The 21953-nt window shown below is 36.2% G+C and overlaps 1 protein-coding gene across 1 annotated transcript in view; it reads left to right on the top strand.

Annotated features, from left to right (window-relative positions):
- The window catches only part of LOC122811064 (granzyme H-like), a 98767-nt gene that overhangs the window by 56061 nt on the left and 20753 nt on the right, over positions 1 to 21953 (top strand). The window contains exon 4 of the mRNA XM_044082618.1: positions 17712 to 17963. Within this exon, the coding sequence (XP_043938553.1) occupies positions 17712 to 17963 (252 nt within the window). The remainder of the gene's footprint in view (positions 1 to 17711; positions 17964 to 21953) is intronic.

The raw sequence follows: 21953 nt of genomic DNA, 5'->3' as shown, positions 1-21953 counted from the left end.
CTTTATGCTTCCAGTGGTGCAATGTTTCCTGTTCTACACTGCACTTTTTACACTTTGCCTGTTTTAATGTGCATTGTTTGATCAGTTATTTCAGTATGTGGTTATGATTTCCCACATTTTTAATTAATTATATTTCAGTATTCTTTGTTGATTGTATTATTGTGGGTCATTTTTTTTAGTAACTGGAAACTGTTTCAGGCTTTTTGCTCATTTGCTTTTGGCAATCATTTTGTATGACTTTTTATAAGGATAAGTTGGTGACCATTGGCTTATTTGTGTGGTTATGTAAATGTCTTTTGTATGTGTGTGTCTTCCTAAGTGTGTGGCTGTTCATATATGTATATATAACTGTATAGTTTTTGTGCATCCATATACATATACATTTGTATTTATTCTACGTGTCCATATATTTATACATGTGTTTTTGTATCTCCATATCTGTTTACATAAATGCGTATTTATTGTATGTTCATAGTTGTTTGCAATTGTTGTCATACAAGAATGTGTCTCTACAGGGAGCTTGTTAGAAGTGTAGCCAGTGGTAGCAGTAGAGGTAGTTTCACTTCTTTGATATTCTGGGTTTAACTCCTAGCCTAGGGGGTTTATCTTGCCATATAAGTGTTACATCTTGTGTTATTTCTGCTAAATATCTGAACTGATGGCAGGCTAAGATTTACCTGCAATCAACTGGATGCATAAGCTAAATTAGTACATTTTTATCTGCACTTTTTTCATATAGTACTGCATTTTATTTTATTTTCTCACTGAATATTAATTGAATTGGATATTGTGGTCTTTCTGTGTCTCTACAGGGAGCTTGTTAAGTGTAGCCAGTGGTAGCAGTCAGGGTGGTTTCACTTCTTTGATATTCTGTGTTTAACTCCTAGCCTAGGGAGTTTGTCTTGCCATATAAGTGTTACATCTTGTGTTATTTCTTCTAAATATCTGAGCTGTTGGCTGGCTAAGATTTACCTGCAATCAACTGGATGTAAAAGCTAAATTAAGTACACTTTTATCTGCAACTTTTTCATATAGTACTGCATTTTATTTTTTTTTTCACTGAATATTAATTGAATTGAATATTGTGGTCTCTCTGTGTCTCTACAGGGAGCTTGTTAGAAGTGTAGCCAGTGGTAGCAGAGGGGGTAGTTTCACTTCTTTGATATTCTGTATTTAACTCCTACCCTAGGGGGTTTCTCTTGCCATATAACTGTTGCATCTTGTGTTATTTCTGCTAAATATCTGATCTGTTGGCTGGCTAAAATTTACTTGCAGTCAACCGGACATATAAGCTAAAGTAGGTACACTTTTATCTGTGCTTGTTTCATATAGTACTGCATTTTATTTATTTGTTTCACTGAATATTACTTGAATTGAATATTGTGGTCTCTCTGTGTCTCTACATGGAGCTTGTTAGAAGTGTAGCCAGTGGTAGCAGTTGGGGTAGTGTCACTTCTTTGATATTCTGTGTTTAACTCCTAGCCTAGGGGGTTTGTCTTGCCATATGTGTTACATCTTGTGTTATTTCTGCTAAATATCTGAGCTGTTAACTGGATAAGATTTACCTGCAATCAACTGGATGTATAAGCTAAATTAGTACACTTTTATCAGCACTTTTTTCATATAGTACTACATTGTATTTATTTTTTTCACTGAATATTAATTGAATTGATTATTGTGGTCTCTCTCTGTCTCTACAGGGAACTTGTTAGAAGTGTAGCCAGTGGTAGCAGTGGGGGGGGGGTAGTGTCAATATAACAGTAGCAGAATGACAGGGCTTAATTTCGTCCATGTAGGACATGTTGTTTAGGCCTTGTAGCCTTTTAGTAAAATATCTTTGTGGGTTTTCCAGTTGTTGCATGTGTCTGAACAGATACATGCCAAAGGGGGTATTATATGTAAAGACTGGCCCAATAAGAGCTGAATAAAGGGGGTCAGTGACACCCCTAGATCTAAACACAATCCCTTTGTTTATAATCTGTGTAATATAGAAGGACTTTTACAACAGGCACATGTTGGTCAAAAGGTAGATCATTGTCTATATAAGTTCTCAAATCCTGAACAACTGGGTCTTGTCTTATGGGAATATTGTCCGTGCAATAGTTCCCTTGGGTAGATGACTTCCCAAAAGATGTAGTCATGCATTTTTTGGCATTCAGTTTCAGACCATGATTTTGACACCAGTTTTGTATTTGAGACAAACCTTAATGCAGGTTGGCCAAGGAATTTTGGGATTCAGTGACTGCTCATAACTTGCAGTCATCTGTAGAGTTAGTCATTATCGTCCACTTTTATTTTTATTATTATCTTTATTATTATTAGTCAGTATTAGTTTTCATCATCCACTATTCCTCCTTATTATTTGCAATTAGAATTGACTTCAGATGTTATATTATTAAGTGAGAGGATTTTAAACTTGTTTTTCATGTGACAGATCTGGGTAAAAAGTAGTAGTATTTTTTTTTGTATGGGGTGATCATGCATTGTGAGCTACAAAGCCATGTTTCATTGGCTGTTACAGCTTCCTGAGTAATTTTCTGGAGATGTGCCAGATTATCTAATGTGCATATACATGTGGAGTCATTATTGTATTGTATTGTATTAGGGAACCCTACTGTGTGGATGTATGGATGGTGTTGGTGAGAATGTTAAAGAGGAGGAGACCAAGGATAGAGCCTAATGGTAAACAGGTGGTGACTGGGAGGTATGGGGAGAGGGTGGAGTGCCATTTTACTGACGGATAACTATTGGACAAGTAGCTTTTGAACAATCGAAGGGTGTGCTGTGATAGACAATGTGGATATTTATTGGATATTGTACATAATGTATATATACAAAATTTGAAAATACACTAAAACAAGGAAGTGGGTTATTAAGTTAACCAAGTGAATGGACATTTAAAAATACCTCATGAACGACTTTGATATGTTGGTTTTTTACTATATTGTATATTAATTGTTTTTAAGTTTCAAAAATGGGTTAGTGTGTTTAAATGTTTATGACTGTTGATACCAATTTGTCATTGGTTGATGGGTTTCTTGTAACAGTATTTAAAGTGTAGAGATTATTTGAAGGAACAACTCTGAGGAAGCCTATGGTTTTTACCTTGGCAAAAGCGCTTAGTTGTTTTTGTTTGAGCAATAAACTTATTGTGATTGGTTACGGTTTCTGTATTTTTTTTTCCAGTTTTGTCGTTTGGGGTCATTGACCTGAATTTGTTTGATTCTTAGTCTGTCATTATCTTCAGCTTTATTGACAATATCTATACGGGTTAGAAGTGCAGTGTTAGTACTATGAGAGGTATGGAAATGATGTTGTGTTAGGGATAGGAGTTCTTGTAGCTGATAGTTTAGCAATTGTTTTTGAATACATTTTCCAAGTATTTCAGAGATGGTGAGTTTAACATAATGCTTAAGGTCTTCACCTCATGCACATAAAGGGCATGGTTTGATTCTGACCTCAGGTTACTGGTTAAGCTTAAAGTGACGCTTTAGGGCAATTGGCCTATTGTTTTTCTATGAACCTAGGATTATTACAGTTCTACATTAGTAATACCTGTTGAAATTCCTTCTTTGTGTAGAAAGATAATGTGTGAATTTTTCCAAAGAAAGGGAACATGGGATTCCAGGATTGACCTGTTTATAAGGATTGAGACAGGATGGGCAATGCTAGTGACTGCTATTTTAAGGTACTCCCTTGGAAGGTCATCAGCTGAAGCTAAGCATGATTTGAGTTTTGGAGTTGTTTTGTATAGGATGAGGGCACAACTTTGAAAGTGAAAGTGGACATAGTGATACGTGGCTGTTGGGAAGGGGTGGGATTAGAAGTGAGAATCCTTGGTTAGGAACACTTTTCTATCTATGAAATAAGAGATGATTTCTATTGCAGGTTTGATTGATGAGATATTGGGAGTGGAATTAGAGCTGAATTTTTGAACAAGATGTAAGATTTCATTAATAGATGACCAGCATTTTTAATGTTTGTATTAACTATTGTTCTGAGTGTTGTTGTATAGTTTTTTTTTTGTTTTCATTTATTTTTCTTTTTTTTAGTATATATGTGGTGCATTCTAAAGTTTTCAAGATACTATGTTGTTTCATATTTCTACCATTCTTTGCATACTTTTTCTTTATCCTGCTTTAACATTCTACTCTTTTTTGATAGTATAATAACACTGTTTTAGTCTCTTCCTTCTAGGAGGTGCAAAGCTTTTTTAGGACAATTGCAGTGAATTCATTTCCAGTATCATCTAATTGGGAAGCTTTTTTGGATATTCCAGTTAGGTGATAGGGTAGTAATATGTCTGGGTTAAACTTGGGCAGGTTTCATGTTCTTTTATAAGCATGCTGTTTAAGTGTATGTGTGAGATGTCTGGTTTAATTTTTCCAAATCTTCTGGGTTTCTAATACCATTATGGGAATGAACTCCATTCCTAAGTCAGGATATGATTAAACTTAATGAAAATAGTATTTTTGAATCTTGTATGTGAGACATTGCAATCGCAATGTGTAGCAATTTCAATGATCAATGTTACCTTTGTCTTTTTTCAAGAACCACTATATCTGGTGTTCTCTCATCTAATCAGGGCCAGTGTCATGTGTTAGCTTTCTGGGTGGCCCCAGCAAGTGTTAAGTTGGGGGCCCCAGACACTTTCAGTCTAAGTATGACTTTTCACTGCCACCCCTTCTAAGCAGACTTTTAGGAGTAGTATGCATATACAAAACTGTAGATACAGTGCTCTTGAATTTGACAGGCCTATGTATCACAATACTTTGGCCCATTTCACAGATGAACATAGACAGCGACTGGCATTTAGTTGCAGTGCCTAAGTTGAAATGGTGCAATAGGCAAAGGGCCCCATGGCACTCCCCCCTTGCACACATCTACCCCCATTCTTTACCGACTGCGGGCTCACCACACCACGGAAAATACTTTTTAGTTTATTTAACATTTGTTTACAGGGAAAGCCCAACTTGGAACAGAGTCCATTTTCAGTAGACGCTTGGTGAAAAAAGCTCCAGAACAATTTACAACTAACAATAATGCATAAATACAACAATACAAAGTATACAAAATGTACATGAAATTACAGCAATACTAAAATTACAAAGATTTACATTGGGAAATGTTCATAGAAAGGACATAAATTATAATTCCTGATTTCACATAGGTTAAAGGACAGATTATTTTACATAGCAAAGAATCTGAGCATCTTGTATATTAATATGCAGACTTAAGCTTTCAAGTGTTGTAATGTTTGCATTGATGATTAGAGCATATACATGAGCTTATAACAGAATAATTTAAAACTGCAGAAAAGCAGTTGACATAGGTGAATTAGAGTAATGAATATTTCAAAAAATATGAGGACAGGGAAAGATTTCGTGTAGTTAGAAGAAGTAAGGTATAGGAATAAGGATCAAGGAAGGGTGGGTAGATTAAGAAGATGAGGGAGGAGAGAGTGGATGGTAATGGTATTAGGGGGTAAGAAATGGAAAAGGTACGTTTAAGCTGGGTAATTTGTCTACCTTTTCCTCACATTTTACTTTACTCTTCAGCTTTTTCAAGAAGCCATGGACTTCTCTATGGTCTGAAGTACATTTTATTTATTTTTTTATATGCACCTTTTTTATTTAATAGTGGCTTTTACAGTAATTGTGAGTAAGGAAAGAAATTCATTGTTGCTGTTCATGTTTACTTTCCCTTCCATTCTTTCAACACATTTACCTGGACAAGGTAGCATAGTAATAACTCAGTAGGAAATAAGTTAACTAAACCAGTGGACCCAGATGTGATAGGGTTCTAGATACTCTGTGATGCATTTTAGATAATTTTCAAAATATTTGACCTATGTTAGCCTGATCAAAAAATAATGATGAAGAAGAAAAAATCATGCTTTTTTTTCAGGAAAGACACAAGTGGTGCCCAAGGCTTAATGTTCAAAGCTGACAAAACAGTAGCTCATAATCAGCTAACAAAACAAATGTTTTAAAGGTTACATAAATCCTATCTGGGAATGCTGCCTGCATCCCTACCTCCCACACCAGAAATACACCAGTGATTGTCTGTCAATCCCCCTGATGTTAAGATTGGGATACAAGCTGAGGTACAAAGGTCCACAAGTGATTTTTTTTTTTATTTTTTTTATTTATTTATTTAACATTTGTTGACCTGGAATGTCCGACTAGGTTCCACAGAGCCTGTTTTCAGCGGAGACCCGGGGAGAAATGCTCCAGATTTCTTACATGATTACATGATTACAGTTACATGATTACTGTTGTATATGTACATAGTATGCCTTCACACTCCTCAACCCTGCCCGTAAAGTACCACTTTTATACTTGGCTGATAGGTAATTGTGAGGAAAGTGAAAAAATAATGATCAAAGTAATATATTCCAACTTGCTGCTCCTTGACAGTACAATGCCCCCTCACAAGCTATAGTAACCTTCTATCCTCACCTCTGAGATCTGTGAGAAAAGTAAAACAATAACTACACTGGGTTCAGCCCCAGCACAAGCTATGATGCCCTCTTATGCAGACTTCTGAGGTTTGATTATGAGGAAAATTAAAGAAGTAATAGGCATACCATCCTCAGCCCCATACATAAGGTACAACAACCTTCTGTACATACCTCTGACTAAGGTTGTTTTTAGAATATGTAATCTATCCATGCCTTACTTTGATTCTTTCCCTTTTTGAAATTCTTCATTGTAGCAACAAAATTATCTTTTTTCTTTTTTCCATATAACTTGTGCCCCTTTTGTTCAGTTCCCATGATTAAGTTTGCTTGTAAATAACTATAAGGTCTGTTTGTATCAATTCAAGTATTTAATTAACCAGGTTGTTGTTTGCTCAGCATGCACATAAAATTAATTCTAACTCAGGGCTAAATATCTGTATAAAGATGTTAATACTCTTATCCAGAACTTAGGTACTTCATATGGTTCTGGGGTTTTCTAGTTAGGAGTTTTACTTTATATTTGTTTCAGTTTCTCTGTCTATTACTTCATCCCATTTCATATCCTGTACATTTTAACTCTGTACTGATTATTTTTAAGTTTCTATCCATTCATCTTCTTTATGTTCCATGGTGTTTTTAAATATTTCTCCAAATGTATCTATTTCTTCTTTATTTGGTGTTGTTTTTATTCCTGTCTAGTTGTAGAGATTTGGAAATGGTCACTGTGAGAGTCTGTTATTGTACATGTGGTAGTGAATTTACTTGGGTGTCATTATAGAATCCAGTCTAATAAGGATTATGATGTCTTATCATAATGTGTGTGACAATTAATTGGTTATGTCAAACCATTTCAGTTCATGCTGGATGTAGGGGAGTTAGAGGCTATGTCCAACCAGTTTATGTTGGCATCACATAGTAGTATTTTTCCTTGTGGAATTGTTATGGATATCCAGTGTTGGATATCTTCCATTATAACTGCATTGTTACCAGTAGGGCTGTTAAGGACAGTAACACATTTGTTTATTTTCAGGAAAGTAATAAGAAGTTATGCTGAGTTGAATTTTGGTATTGGGTTTGTGGTAGATGAAAATGTGGCAGTTTTCCTCTCCTGATGGACATTTTGATCTAAGGGTTGGTATTGATAAACTTCCAAAACCACTTGGTATAATTATTTATTGCATGTAGTTCCCAGTTAATGTGAGGGCAGTTAAAGTCAGTATGAAGTGGATGGGTGTAGATTTCACAGTACTGAGGTAGGTATCCTACTCATCTGGAAATAATGAAGGGAATTGTAGGTGGTCATAATGTGGTCATGGGTTCTATTTAGTGTAACTGCTATTCACAGGATTTTTAAATTGGTGTCTTGAGGGATTTGGCATGAGGGAATTGGAAAACAGATAAATGATAATACCTCCCTACTATTCCCTGATGGTCTGAATGTGTAAAAAGGCCAGTACAATGAAACCATATTTCAGCAGCAATGCGTGTATGTATGTACGTATGTATGTAGATCTCTCTCTATATATATATCTATATATATATATCTATATGTATGTATATATATATACATATATGTGTATATATATATATATATATATATATATATATATATATATTTGTTGTTGTGTCTTTTGGCTTTTCCCGTTTAGGGGTCGCCACAGTGAAACTCCGGTCCACTAATGATTGGCAGTAGAGTTTTACGTGCCGAGTTGCCAGCCCTGATGCACAACCTTCAATGAAGGTACGCCCATTCATGCATATCTCTTCACATAAGATGCTCTAGCTGAGAATCGAACAGGACAACGTCTTACTGTGAGGTGACAACTCTACCGCAGCACCACCACCACATATATATATATATATTTATTCATGGGTCTTCTTTCAACTCACAAAATCTTACATTACCGATTCTTAAAATCCTGAAACTTCAGAATATCGAGTTGGTGAATGACAAATCTATGAAGGTAGGTATTGTGTTGTATCTGAGAAGTGGAGAATCCCTTTAAGAAGTTGTGCATTTTAGTAATTATATGTGGCAGACGTTACGTGTACCAGTGAAGGGAATTTGTGAGCTTGTTTTATAAAAGTTGTGAAGTAAAGGGGTAAGGAAGATTTTATTGTTAAAGATAGGTTTTGTGTGTTTATAATAAATTGTGTGAGTGTCATTTGTGGTGCAGGGATAAGTGAGTGAGAGTGGATGTGTGTGTGTTGGCAGGATGTAGGTATATAGCAAAGGGGAAGGTATGTGTGTTAGAAAATATTTGGTCATATGTTATGGAGAAAGCAGTACATTGGGAATCAGGAAATTTTCCTTTCCACCACTGTAGTGTAATCTTGGAGCTGGTATACTAAATTTGCAGGAGATGTGGGGCACAGCCCACAACATTGAAGGGTGTAGGGGGGCTTGCTCCTTGATTAAACATAGAGAAGTCAGCAGTGCTTTATTTTGTATTTGTCGGTTTGTGTTTTGTGGTGTGGGGTGGGAGGTTTATGTTTCCATTGTATTTTTCAACATTTTGGGACTCGATCTTATGCACATTCATGGTTATGGTCTTGATATTCTGGTCTTCGGTAATATGGAATTTTGTGATTTGAAAGTAGATCCATATGTCTATGTATGGTTTACTGTCAAAAGTTGGAAACTTACTTTATTGTCCTTCATATAGTTGAGGGTATAGGTGCAAAAGTTTAAAATTTTGAGCGGATGTTTTGTCTCATCTGAAGAGGTTGAGGAGTAGCTTGCATTCATGTTTATGAGCACTGATGTCTAAAAATGCACACATATCATATTTCACATTGTTTACGTGATGTTTGAACAGTTCGCAGAAGTAGTGTTGTAAGCGTGCTGCAGGGCCATGGAGAGTGCATTGTTTGGCTTTTATCGAAAGTTAAAGTTTTCTCTGCTGATCTGTTACAGTGGTCAGCATCTTAATTACTTCACTACTTTGAGTTTTGTGTTTCTGAGATTAATTTAAATATTTATTGTCATTTGGAAACCCGGCAGGCCACAGTGGTGCAGTGGTTAGCATTGCCGCCTCACAGCAAGAGGTTCTCTGGTTCGATTCTCGTCTGGGGTGTCTTCTGTACAGAGTCTGCATGTTCTCCCTGTGGTCACGTGGGTTTCCTCTGGGTGATCCGGTTTCATCCCACATCCCAAAAACATGCAGTAGGTGAATTGGACACTCTAAATTGGCCCTAGGTGTGAGTGTGTGCATGTGTGTGCCTTCTGTGACTCCCAGATCGCACTTCAGTGCAGGAAAGGGAAATCTTCCCATTCCTCACTGTACGGATATCTCCGTTGAAATGTTCAAAGTCTTAAAAGTTCGATCATATGGTGTCGACCATCTGACGTTCAAACTTTTAACAGTTAGATAACATAATATACACCCCTGTTTTAACCTGTGCGACAGTAATACTGGGTGGTTGGTCCTTTGAGAGGGAGGGGTAAAGTTGGCCTTGAATCTGTCGGCCAGTATATTGGCAATATCAGTTGTCTCGGTATAGAAGGTACCATTGTACAGTAGTTCAGAGCAAATCTGGGTGTTGCCGTGGAGATTCTTTACATAACTATAGAAGGCCTTGTAGTTGTCTTTACTATCTGCTGCAATTCTGTTTTCATAGCTAGCTTTAGAGGATTTGATGAGGGATCTCAACTTTTTGTTGAGGCTGGTAAGGTAGTTTTTCCAGTCTTGGGACTTCACTTTATTCTGTATCAGTTTCCTCCTCCTGTTGTAGAGTTTGTTTATGGCAGAGGACCACCACATTGGTTTCCTTTTTTTGGAGGAGAGCATCTTGGTTCTACTGGGTATGGCAAGATCCATGCATTTGTGTACGTGTTCATACAGTGCATTGTTGTATGATTCGGGGGTCATGCAACTACTCTCTATTTGCATGGGTGCTGTGAAGTTAGCCACCTCTGATTTTAGGAGCCCAAAGGTAGCTTTGGAGAAGTTTTTCATGGTGGTTACCATTGTGGGGGGGGGGGGTTTCCAAGGTGATTAGTTTGTGGTTGGATCTAACCAGGGAGGTGCTGACCAATGGTCGCCCATGTTAGTAATGACCAGGTCAAGGATGTTGCTACCTCTAGTGGGGGTAAGAACTAGCTGGTCCAGGGCATTGGAATTAATAAATTACAGGAAACGTTGAGCAAATGTATTTGTACATGAGTAGTTTTCCCAGTTAATGGAGAGGTAGTTAAAGTCTCCCAGTATGAGAGTGTTAGGTTGGACCCTAATATTCTCCAGGATGTTTAGGAACGTGGAGTGTGAGTCTTGGGATATGGTTGGGGACCTGTAGCAGGCTACAACCTGAATTGCTGTCTTACCCAATGTTAGCTGCACCTGAAGTATCTCTGATGCGTTATGTTGGGTCACCAGTCTGGAGGTGTGCACATCCTTTATAAATATGGAAACCACTGCCTTTGGAGCTTCAGTCCAAATTCTGGGGCCAAAAGGTATGGAATGAGTTATAGCCTGGTAGTGCAGGGGTGCTTTCTGCTTCCTTGAACCAGGTCTCTTTTACAGTACAAATGTCAGTGTTCTCCATTTTAAGTAGTGCTTTGAGCAAGTGCATTTTGAAATGCAGACTTCTAGCGTTGAGCAGCATAACCCTCAGATTGCGTTTGTTTGTAACTGTTATGGTGGTAATTTGGTCTTTGGAACACCAGCTAAAAAAGGCACTATAGGGGTGGCAAGAGCCTTGGCCAGTATCGAGAAGCCCAGACATGACAGACCTAGATGCTTTGCCAGAGATGGCCTGCATCTGCCAATCATGTCATCCCAGGCAGACAGATACTGGATCCCCAGAAACTTAGCCAGTTGTTGAAATCAATCATTTTCTGCTTGTACTGCGGTATAATTCTGGGTGATGGTAGGATGCTGCTCAAGGCTAGGGTCATACCTGCCTGGGCTACTTAATCCAAGAGCTCCTCCATGTCTCTTTTTATGTAGTCCAGGGAGGTACGTCTCAGGTCATTCACACCCACATGTACAATGACAGAGTCGTATTTGTACCTGTCGTTGAGGGACCTGAGTGCGTGCGTTATGTGACGGATCCTGGCACCTGAAGGCAGCTGACTGTTACTTTCTCCTTATTCAACCTAGTGAGTGAGAGATCAGTGTTTCTCACTATTGAGTCACCTATGACTAGTGTGTTGTGCATGCTGTTTTGCCTTAAGAGCTTTGGTTGAGTGACACACTGTTTAGGAGAGTTATGTGTCTCATGATTAGTGTTGTGTTGTGGTGGTCGAGTGCTTTTCTGCTTTGGAGGTCTCTGCTCTTTGGGTAGATTTTTATTGAGAGCCTCCGCGAAGGTGGGTGTGTGGTTTGTGTTTTTATGGAGATTAATTTATCAGCCTGGAGGTTTGCTATATCATCTAGCTCAGTATATCTGGCTCCATTTACAATCAGCTCTGCACACACAGTTGTGAATTGCCTTTGAGGTTGCAGACATAGCTAAAGAATGCTTTGTGGTTGCCTTGGCCTGGGAGGCCAAACCAACCTCAAATCTGGCTTTGATAGAATTTATTTGTCCTCTGAGTTGTTTGTTTAGTTTGATGAGAGTGCTTTCATCCTGCTGGGTGTTGCAGCTCCTAATTTTTGCCATGGTTTTCTTTTTCCTGTTATACAGCCTATTGATTTTGTAATTCCACCAGGGTGGCTTATTTTTGATTTTGTAATTCCACCAGGGTGGCTTATTTTTGATTTTGTAATTCCACCAGGGTGGCTTATTTTTTAAGTTAATTCTTTATTTCTTCCTGGTGAGTACAGCTACCTCTATGCAGCTATTAATATGCTTGTACAAGGTTTCTGTGAACAGTTCTGCAAAGGCAGTAATGTTCTCAGGGTTTATGGGGGCTTGAAATGTTGTCAGGTTTCACTTAATAGCAAGAGGTATGTTTTCTAGTATTATTCATATTTATCAAATGGTTAAAGATATTTTTTTCAAAATAAGATTTTGCTTTTCTGTAATTAATCACATGGGATTTATGTAGCTAACCTTTTCTCTTGATTAAAATGTTCTCACAAAAGGCTATCTTTCAAGAATTACACCACTTAACATTCTGAATTTATATTACAAACTCATGGAAACATTTCTGAATGTCTTTATTATTTCTTTGAGTATGCATGCTTTAAATAATTCAAATAAGAGAAACTAAGTTTCTAAATATTAATAAAATTAATATGAGCCTCCTCAAAAACACATCTCACTAATGAAGACTTAGGCATATTAAAAGTAACACTGATCTCTTCTTTAACAAGTTCTGTTCTGTTCTATGAAGGAGGAGAACATTAATACTTGTTAAAATATCTTCTTATAGTGATAAGAACAATATGTTCTCTGTGATGGTTATTGAATAACAAAGCATTATTTATACTATATTGGATTCAATGACTTGGTGAAAAGAAGGCCAGATCTTTGCTACACCTTTTACTAAATATTATGAAAAACAATTATTTTTACCACAAAACTTCATCACCACTTTATGTAAGGCTAATACTAATCCCTATGATTTTAGCAAATGCAAGAATATTAAATAAATTTAAATGTCAGACTTTAAAGTATATTAATAATAATTCATTATTTTTATACATTAATTCTACATATATGATACACAGAGACAAAGTGACAGAATATAAATTTTACATCCTATTTCTACTGAAACTGATTATTTCAAAGTCTCCAGATACTGAGTATCTCATCATAATGCATTCTGTATAGTTAAAAAATAAGGAGTTAGCCATACCATGGAGTAAATGAACATACTCAACAAAATTAAATGGATATAAAAAAATAGTAGGATGCACTTCATTTATTTAATGACACTTTACTTAATTTTGCTTAAAAAAATAAATTTTAGGGAATATTTAACATATCTGTATTGAAAATGTTCAAGTTGGTATAGAAATAAAATAGTTGGATATGCAATTGAAAACAATACAAAATACCTTAAATATAATTACATTTCAATGAAATGGTGCTGAATATATACATATATTGATTTAGAGCTTTCCTTTAAAACAAAATATCAGCAAACTTTCATCATAAAACTGAAAATTAATCTTACGTGATATTCTGATACAACACAAGCCTAGATAGGCTGCCTTAATTTTATTTACATGTTCTAGTCAAACTCAGCTAAAAGGGGTATTTCATGGGCCTAATAACAAACCTGAAATAGAATACAACATAATACATATATTTTTGCTTATTTGTTGCTTCCACTTTCCCTAGTGGCTAGCAAGCCTCTCTTTTACCTATTCATTTGGCCCATTTGTTCTTCTGGGAAAAGAGAGGGGGAGAAAGAGACAAATCCCAATGTTGCATTCAATCTTCCTGAGAATCAGGGTCAAGTGCCAGAAGTTGTGCTGTCATTTATCCCTCCTCAAATGGAGGGGCTGGGTATTAAGCAATAACTGTTTACACTGCTTTTGCCTAATAGCATGCTTATTAAGTGTTTGGCTTAAAATGGGCCTTAGTGAGGGCATGCCACCTGATTTTCATCAGTGATGTAACCTTTCAAAAGGCTGATCCCCTAGGCTTATGGCCACCATGTCACCCAAGTTCTCCTTGTAGGAATTCTAACATTGAACTAGTACCTCAAACATGTACACTTTATCCCTTCCAGAAAGAGTTAAGCAAGCATTCTCTCTCTCTCTCTTTCTCCACTCAACAGCTACTCCAATGTGCAGTTCACTAGTCAAACCCAGATCAACAAGGTAATAGGGCTTTTTCTCTCTGTGCGAGTAGAGCTTGTAGAATAGAAGAAATGTATTAAATTAAATTAAAAAATGTATCAAAAAATCTACAAAAATAATAAAAGTGCAATACACATATATACTTATAAAGATCTATGTAATTTATAACTCAGGAGAGGGGGATAGGAGAAGAGAGGAAGAGATAATTAGGGAGAGAGAACTTAAACAGAGATTTTGGAAAGAGATGTATAAAAAAAACTACAGTTTAAGATTACTGCTGTAGAGAAGATATGTTTGGGGCAAATCGGCAGGCCATGTGAGCATTAACATTAAGACTGAGGCAAAAGGTGGTATAATAGATAAACTTTCTCAACTAGGCATCAATCCGTATGTTATCAGATGGGTAGCAAACTGGCTCACTGATAGAACCCAGCTAGTCAAAATAGGGGAAGCCACCTCAAGCAGTAGACCCGTAACGAGCGGCATACCCCAGGGATTGGAACTGGGGCCTCTGTTGTTTGGTATATATTTTTCTGAGGTGCAGGCCAAAACCAGTGGACTATGGCTGACCAAGTTTGCAGATGACTGCAAGCTGGGCACTGTCATCAATTATCCTAGTGATGTGGACATCCTCCAAGAGGGTCTCACCCAAACAAATGACTGGTGTCAGAAACATGGCCTCAAACTGAGTACCAAAAATGCATCATCATCCCCTTTGGGGAGAGTGACATCCCCACAAATTAACACATTGATAATAAGGTCCTAATAATACAATCAGTTGTGAGGGACTTGGGCACCCAGGTTGATGGCTACCTGACTTTTGACCACCATATTGCCTCTGCTGTATGGGAAGCTTTCTACATAGCCCACCTTATTAGGAAGGATAGCTTATTCAGGGACAAAGAGGTCATAACATCCCTGTATTCTTCCCTTATAAGGCCCATTACTGACTGCAATGCCCCGTTCAGCATATACCTCGCAAAGCACATGCTGCAGCTGGAGACACCAAAGAGGTTCCTCACCAGGAGAATCCAGGATCTTAAACATCTCCTTTACACAGGTAGGCTAAAAACCCTGTCCCTCTACTCAGTCTCATGCAGACTCCTCAGAGGTGACCTCTGTCTGGCATACAAAGCAATTTCACACCCTGCTTTGATGGGACTGCTACATATCTGTAAGTCAAGCTCCACTCGAGTAACCCGCATGCACAACCTCAACCTGGTCTGTGACATCAATAGGACTTCTGTGGAATAGACTCCCTCTTCACGTCAAGCAGACCACCTCATTATTCCTTTTTAAGTGCAACCTGGATAACTGGATGGGAAACAGAAAATATACCCGTGGGATTCCACCTGTGTCCCTGCTGGACAGGCGCTTCGGGTGCTGACTTCTCAGAGCATGTTCTAAATTCTTGGCTAGGCTTGTAATAGCCTAGTAACTTCGTATGATCCTATGAAAGGCGTATGCATAAAGTGAGAGTCAAGGAAAAAAGATGAGGAAGTGAGGGCATTAGGGAGAATTTTGGGTTAATTCAGGCCATTGTATGAGAAATTATATATGGAAGAAAGAGGGATGGTGGGAAATGAAAGTTAGGGAAGGGATTGGTGAGAGAGAGAATGTAAAGTTACCTAAACTAAAGGAAGGCAGTTAGGAAAATATGAAAGGTGTTGCTATAGAGGAAGAATTGAGGATGGAATGGAACAAAACAGAAAAGGGAGAAGTCACCCAAAATATATGGGATCCCAATGGAGTAGTGAAGAAGCAGGTGACAGAGATATGGCCGAAGACTTTTAATAAAGCAATGGCAAAGGCTTCACCTCTGATTCCTGAAAAGAAGTGGTTACAACACTGATTTAAAGCAGGAGAATGATGTAGTTCCATCCTGCTGTAAACCCATGTCAGTACTCAGTCATGACCATATGTCTTCATGGATAGAATTGTTATAGTTTATCATAGGTGTTGCTAAGTATCATTGATGGAGATTGTTGTGAGTCAGTGGAGGATGGAGGACAGAAGATAATGTTATAAAGCCATTACTATTGGTGGACGATGTGCTAGTAAGTCACAAAGAATTGCTTGTTTTGTCAGTAGATGCAGAGCAGGCTTTTGATTGGTGAGATAGGGATATATGTTTGAAATATTGAGGCATTGGAGTTCACTACAGAAGCTAAGAAATGTAGTAAGGAGACTGTATGTATTTATTTATTAACATTTGTTTACCGGGAAAGTCCAACTTGAAACGAGCCAATTTTCAGCAGAGGCTCGAGGAGAAACTCTCCAGATGCATGTCTTTGTAACAAATAGTAGTAAAAATGAGAGCAAAACTGTCATATCACCTTGTTCTTGACACAGGAAAAAGGCAGGGGTATCCCCTATTCCTCTTATTATTTGCAATGTGTATGGAGCTCCTAGCTATTTGGCTGAGGAGGTCCACCATACAAGGGTAGAACTGGAACTTTAATGTCTTATATACATCATAATTATATTACAGTATCCGGCCCAGATTAAATATATTATTAGATACCATCAAAAAAAATAATATGCTGAGGATATAGTAAATTTGGTTATTAATAGATACCCCTTACAGTCTGTGCATTTATCATAACTGTCTTGTCTTATTATTTTCTCATAACTGCAGTAAATACTTTTTTCTTCTCTGGGGCTAAAATTGAATTTACTTGTCTTAATTATTGCAGTCAGCTTGTAATTACTCAGTCATTTATGTTTCTTACTGTTAACATGTCTGCTATATTGTTGGTGCTGAAATTCTATTGATTATTGAGAAGCTCAGCTTGACATTTATTAAAACATTTTTGAAAAATAAACTTAGTCAGTCATAGTATATCTTTACACAAGGTCTGTTGTGTTTTGATAAAGCACTTTTGTTATTGCTAATTGTTATATGTTTCGATAAAATTATTCACCGTTTTTTTTTTTCAATTGAACCTTGAGCTCCATGGTGAACAAATATGGTAAAATAAGATATATAAATCCATGTTATTTTATTCATTCACTCAGTCTAGTTGATTCCATGTAATAATGATTACAGAGGCTGAGGGATCACTAAAGTAAATGAAAAGTATTGCATAATTATGAATTAAAATGTCATAAAATATACTTTATAAATATAAAAAATATAAAATATACATATAAGACATTGTTTTCAGTGCTTTAAACTATTTTTGTGGGGGAGTAGTACAGCTGAAAGTTGGCCCCTCAGGAAAATACTTCAAATACCAATATTTAGTTTTCTACTGCCTGTTACTCAGAAATATTAATTTTTATTTAATTTCTGTCATTTTCTGTCTGAAGGAAAGATAATCATTTTGGGAAATTTGCCATTCATTGACAATAATAGTAAATTTGTACAAGTTTTCACACTGAGGAAAAATATGGCTGTAGATGAAGGAAATGTGGGTTATAGCCTGCTGCTACTAATGACTGCCCCCCATTCAATAACATAAAATGTACAAATGTATCTCATTTTGCTAAGAACCTCCCACAGGCAAACAGAACTAATCATATCTGACCTTTGTCTATTTTACTGACAGATAATCCCAAGAGCAAAGTTAACTACTGCTACAAATGTGACACGACTTCCGCAAAGGCAAGATGAAGATATTGTAAATCACATTTGCAACGTTGCAGGTTGGGGATATATTGATAATGACACACTGGCCACTAAACTTATGGAAGTTAACTTACACATATTAAATATGAATGCCTGTGGAAAAAATAGTTGTTATGCTAAGAATAGAATATGTGCTGGAGATCCGATTGATGGAGTCAAAAACATATACAGAGTAAGCTGATTTTTTGTAACTCTTCTTGAAATGTACATATGGAGTTGAAAAATATTAACTGTTTGATTAGTAATTATTCTCACCATTACTGGAATATAGCAGCTGATCGTATAGAAAATGTTAAAAAAAAGTTCAGCTAGATCTGTCCCCAAATGATTCAGAAAATGTGTTTAGTTAAAACATACAGCCATTACCTAGGAACAAAACACATTTGTTGTCTTAATTATTGAATGGCCCTCTTGCCTACCTCTACCTACACACCCTTCCTCCCATTTCCCACACAGCCATTGGATCATAGATATATATCTCTACATGTAGCCTAAAATCCTAGAGGGAACACAAACTCCAAGATATCAATATGAAATCTATCCAGATCCACCAATGAATTGAGTTGTTATTTAAACGTTCTTAATCTGTAAGCTTGCCTATGGTGGACTAGAAGTTTATTCTAAATGAGTTAAGACTAAACATATATTCTTTTATAATATTTAAATAAATGCATCTTAGCTTTTAAATATGCATGCCTTTAAGTGCTCTCTCAAGGGTCTGTCTCTAAGCATCACAGTAACATAGTCTGTTCAATGTGAACTATATAACAGCTAAGAGAATTTTCTCCTTTTTTACCTGCAATTAAAGCTACAAAAGTCATGTAGTCTTTACCTTGTTGGATATTCACTACTGTATGTACATAATAAATTGTTACATTACTCAGTCAAGGACAACATCTATTTTAGATAAGAAAATCTTGTACTCAAGTAGCAGTCTGATTAGGTTGGTGAAACTTCCAGTTAATATTGTTAGATAGAGGAGATATGACCTTCATCATTTTATCAAATTTACTAAGACCCTTTTATGAATTCGAAGTCCATTAGGATTGTATGAATTTATTTTCCATAACAATGTCAAGTTTTCCGAAAGAAATAACTAAGGGGATAGTTAGGCTTATAGATGATCTGCCAAATTACTTTACCTTACACTCATTTATAATCAGTTAATGTTTTTTGCAAGTTATCCATTTACACAAGATATCTAAATCTTGCATCTGGCTAATAAAGAACTGGACGCTGCTATGATTAACTTTATACCATCATCATATTTTCTTATTCAACACCTACTGTCAGTAGTATTAGTGGACAGAACCAATTTAAAAAAAGAGTGTTTTTTTGATGAAACACCAGAAGAACACCAAAGTTATCCTTGACCCCTTAAGAAGGTCAGTAATTGTTCAAAATCTGTACATCAGCCACCCTGCAACCCATTTAAAAGTGAATCTGTTCATCAACCACCCTGCAACCCATTTAAAAGTGAATGTAAACTGCTGATTATGATCAATTGCCATATTTATCAGTTCAAAGACATTTTTAATCCTGTCAAAGTAGAGCTAACCTCCTTAAATGATTTTAAGAGAGGTCCATAAGATGTTCATTCTTGTTGCCATATTTAACAAGTACACCAAGCATCTTTCAAATATTTTCCTGCTACATTGGTCAAACGTATTGGACCAAACTTTTCCACAAAATCAACCTAACCCTCTTTGTTTCTGAGTACTATATTCAAACTAAACTAGTATGCAGTGAGATGAAAAATAATGGGTAAGAAGTATCTTTAAAACATTTTCAAAATGATGAATGAAATACCCTGATAGTTTATCATCGCAAATCCTTAAAAATGTTTTACCTTTAGGTAATGAGAGCTCAACATGTTTTTCCCTAACAACTGTGACTTCTGACTGCTCACAGCCATAGCTAAATAACGGAATTATGAATTTACTCAAAGACTGATTTTCCAGGGTGAGCTTTGTTCATAACACAAGGACATTCAATAACAACTGAGTGGTTATGATCCAGTGGACTTAAAGAAACAGTAACTCTGTGCTGGGAATTAACATAGCTAAACCAATCTTTCTTTAAATTTTTAAATTTTCACACCAGCATGTATCACAACATGTTTATAAATTTTGCCTGCAGAAATTATTTTTTCCACTAATGGAGTAATGCCAACAATCTTAAAGCCACTTATATCCAGTCTTACTTTTCATGATGAATGAGTGTCTGCTGCCTGATATACATACCTTTACTTAGGTTAATCAGTTTATAGCTATTATAGCCTTTTCTGACTTTAACTCCAAGTTTATAACTTGCAGACATTAAAAGATGCCAGATTGTTATATCTCCTTTTGACATTTTCCACTTTATATATACATATAAAGATTATTTTTGAAGGAAGTTAATAAATGACTCAGTTTGACTCTAAGTGAAAGTTTATACAATAATCTTGGAAGGCATTGTATAAAGAATCGCTCGCATTTTTCTGTAGCGAATTTGAATCTTTTGTAATGTTCACCAAATTATCTACCCATAGACATTGCCTTTTATGTAGTACAAACAAAGGACACTCTAAATAACTTATAAGAAAGAGAATGTAATGGCAATTCCTGATGTCTTTATTAATAATTCCAGTTTTTGAACCTATCAGTTTTTACAAGTAAAGAATCGTTCTACCTTGTAAATTCCCAAGTTTTTGCACATGGTTTCTACAAAGGTTACAAAACATTGTATTCAATGATCATTTTCATCAACAAAATACAAAGTAAAATGATGATCCTCCAGGAAAGGCTAGGCATTTTATTTGGACATATATAGGCTACAGTATATATTCCACCTTATGGGTAACCATTTGCAATGTCGGTGTCTGCTACAATGTGTCCTGAAACACAGAGACTAAATGGCTGAGGTAGCCAGTTCATAGAATATTTCCTTTTCTCCAAGTAGCAGAGATGGTGTGTGTGTGTGTGTGTGTGTGTAAGCTTGTGGGGTAGGAGGTTTAAAGGAGAAAAGTAATGTTCAAGATTTGTTCACCTGGACTTTCAATCTTTTATTTTTTCGGTATTTTGGCACTCAGTGTTCTGAGTGTCTACATTTCAATAGGAGCCATTGTTATGACTTTGCTAGAAGCACTATGTCAAAGTTTAAATAATCTGCTACTATTCATAGAAGTTTAATGATGCAGAAGCTTTATGATTTAATCATTTATTTTGTAATTAAAATGTATATTCCTTCCCCAAGTCTCATCATTTTATATTTATTTACATTAAAGTTAAGGCCGCCACTATTGTACCAGATATGTATTTTGTGTGCTGTTTTGCAGAACATTGACATGTTTAATGAAATAATTATCTTATCATATTTGTGTATTTCATTAGCAAGACCCCATTTATTGCTTTTATATCTAATAATTTTCTGAAATAATATAGAATAAGTACAAAGGTCCTTAATTATATTGTAACTCCTAATACTACCTACTCTTTTGAAATGAGTTCAATCACCATCTTCACTCTCACTCTTCCAAAGGTCCATATGCTGCCCGAGATCTTTCTGAAACAAATACTGTTCACAGGGTAATGTCATCTTGTCCCTGAAGAGTGGCAACATTGCTCCTTTACTACTAAAATCTATCCTTTTAGCTATATCACTCCAGTGTCTCATTCACTTCTGAGACTGCTTCTCACACTGGTGTGGATGCATCATTTATGTATGGTTCATATATTCTTAACTTCATTTCTATTCCTCCAGTTAGTATCTAGTAATGACATTGCTGAAGACTGTCCACAATACTTTGCATGTGCTAGAACAGCTAACCAGAAGGTTTTTTTTCAAAGTTTTTCTAAAATTTCTCACTTTCATTTCTACTGCATCTTGATAAGGTGTGTGTGTATGTGTGTGTGTGTGTGTGTGTGTGTGTGTGTGTGTGTATATATATATATATATATATATATATATATATATATATATACATACACATACAGATATACAATATATTTCATGCATGGGCATTAATGCCTTTCTAGCCTGCTAATATACCAAAACACTTGCTCCCATAATAAGTGTACAAACTGTTCTTAAAAATATCAAAACTAGTAGTTGCTTCACTGTAACTTGGCAGTCTGTTCCATGTATCAGCTGCTCTCTCAGAGAACCAATTAGTACATTT

Source organism: Protopterus annectens, chromosome 9.part0, assembly GCF_019279795.1.
Source record: "Protopterus annectens isolate FY-2018-M chromosome 9.part0, PAN1.0, whole genome shotgun sequence".
Lineage (NCBI taxonomy): Eukaryota > Metazoa > Chordata > Ceratodontiformes > Protopteridae > Protopterus > Protopterus annectens.
The sequence above is the reverse complement of the archived record's forward strand: the minus strand, read 5'-3'. Positions and strand labels throughout refer to the sequence as shown.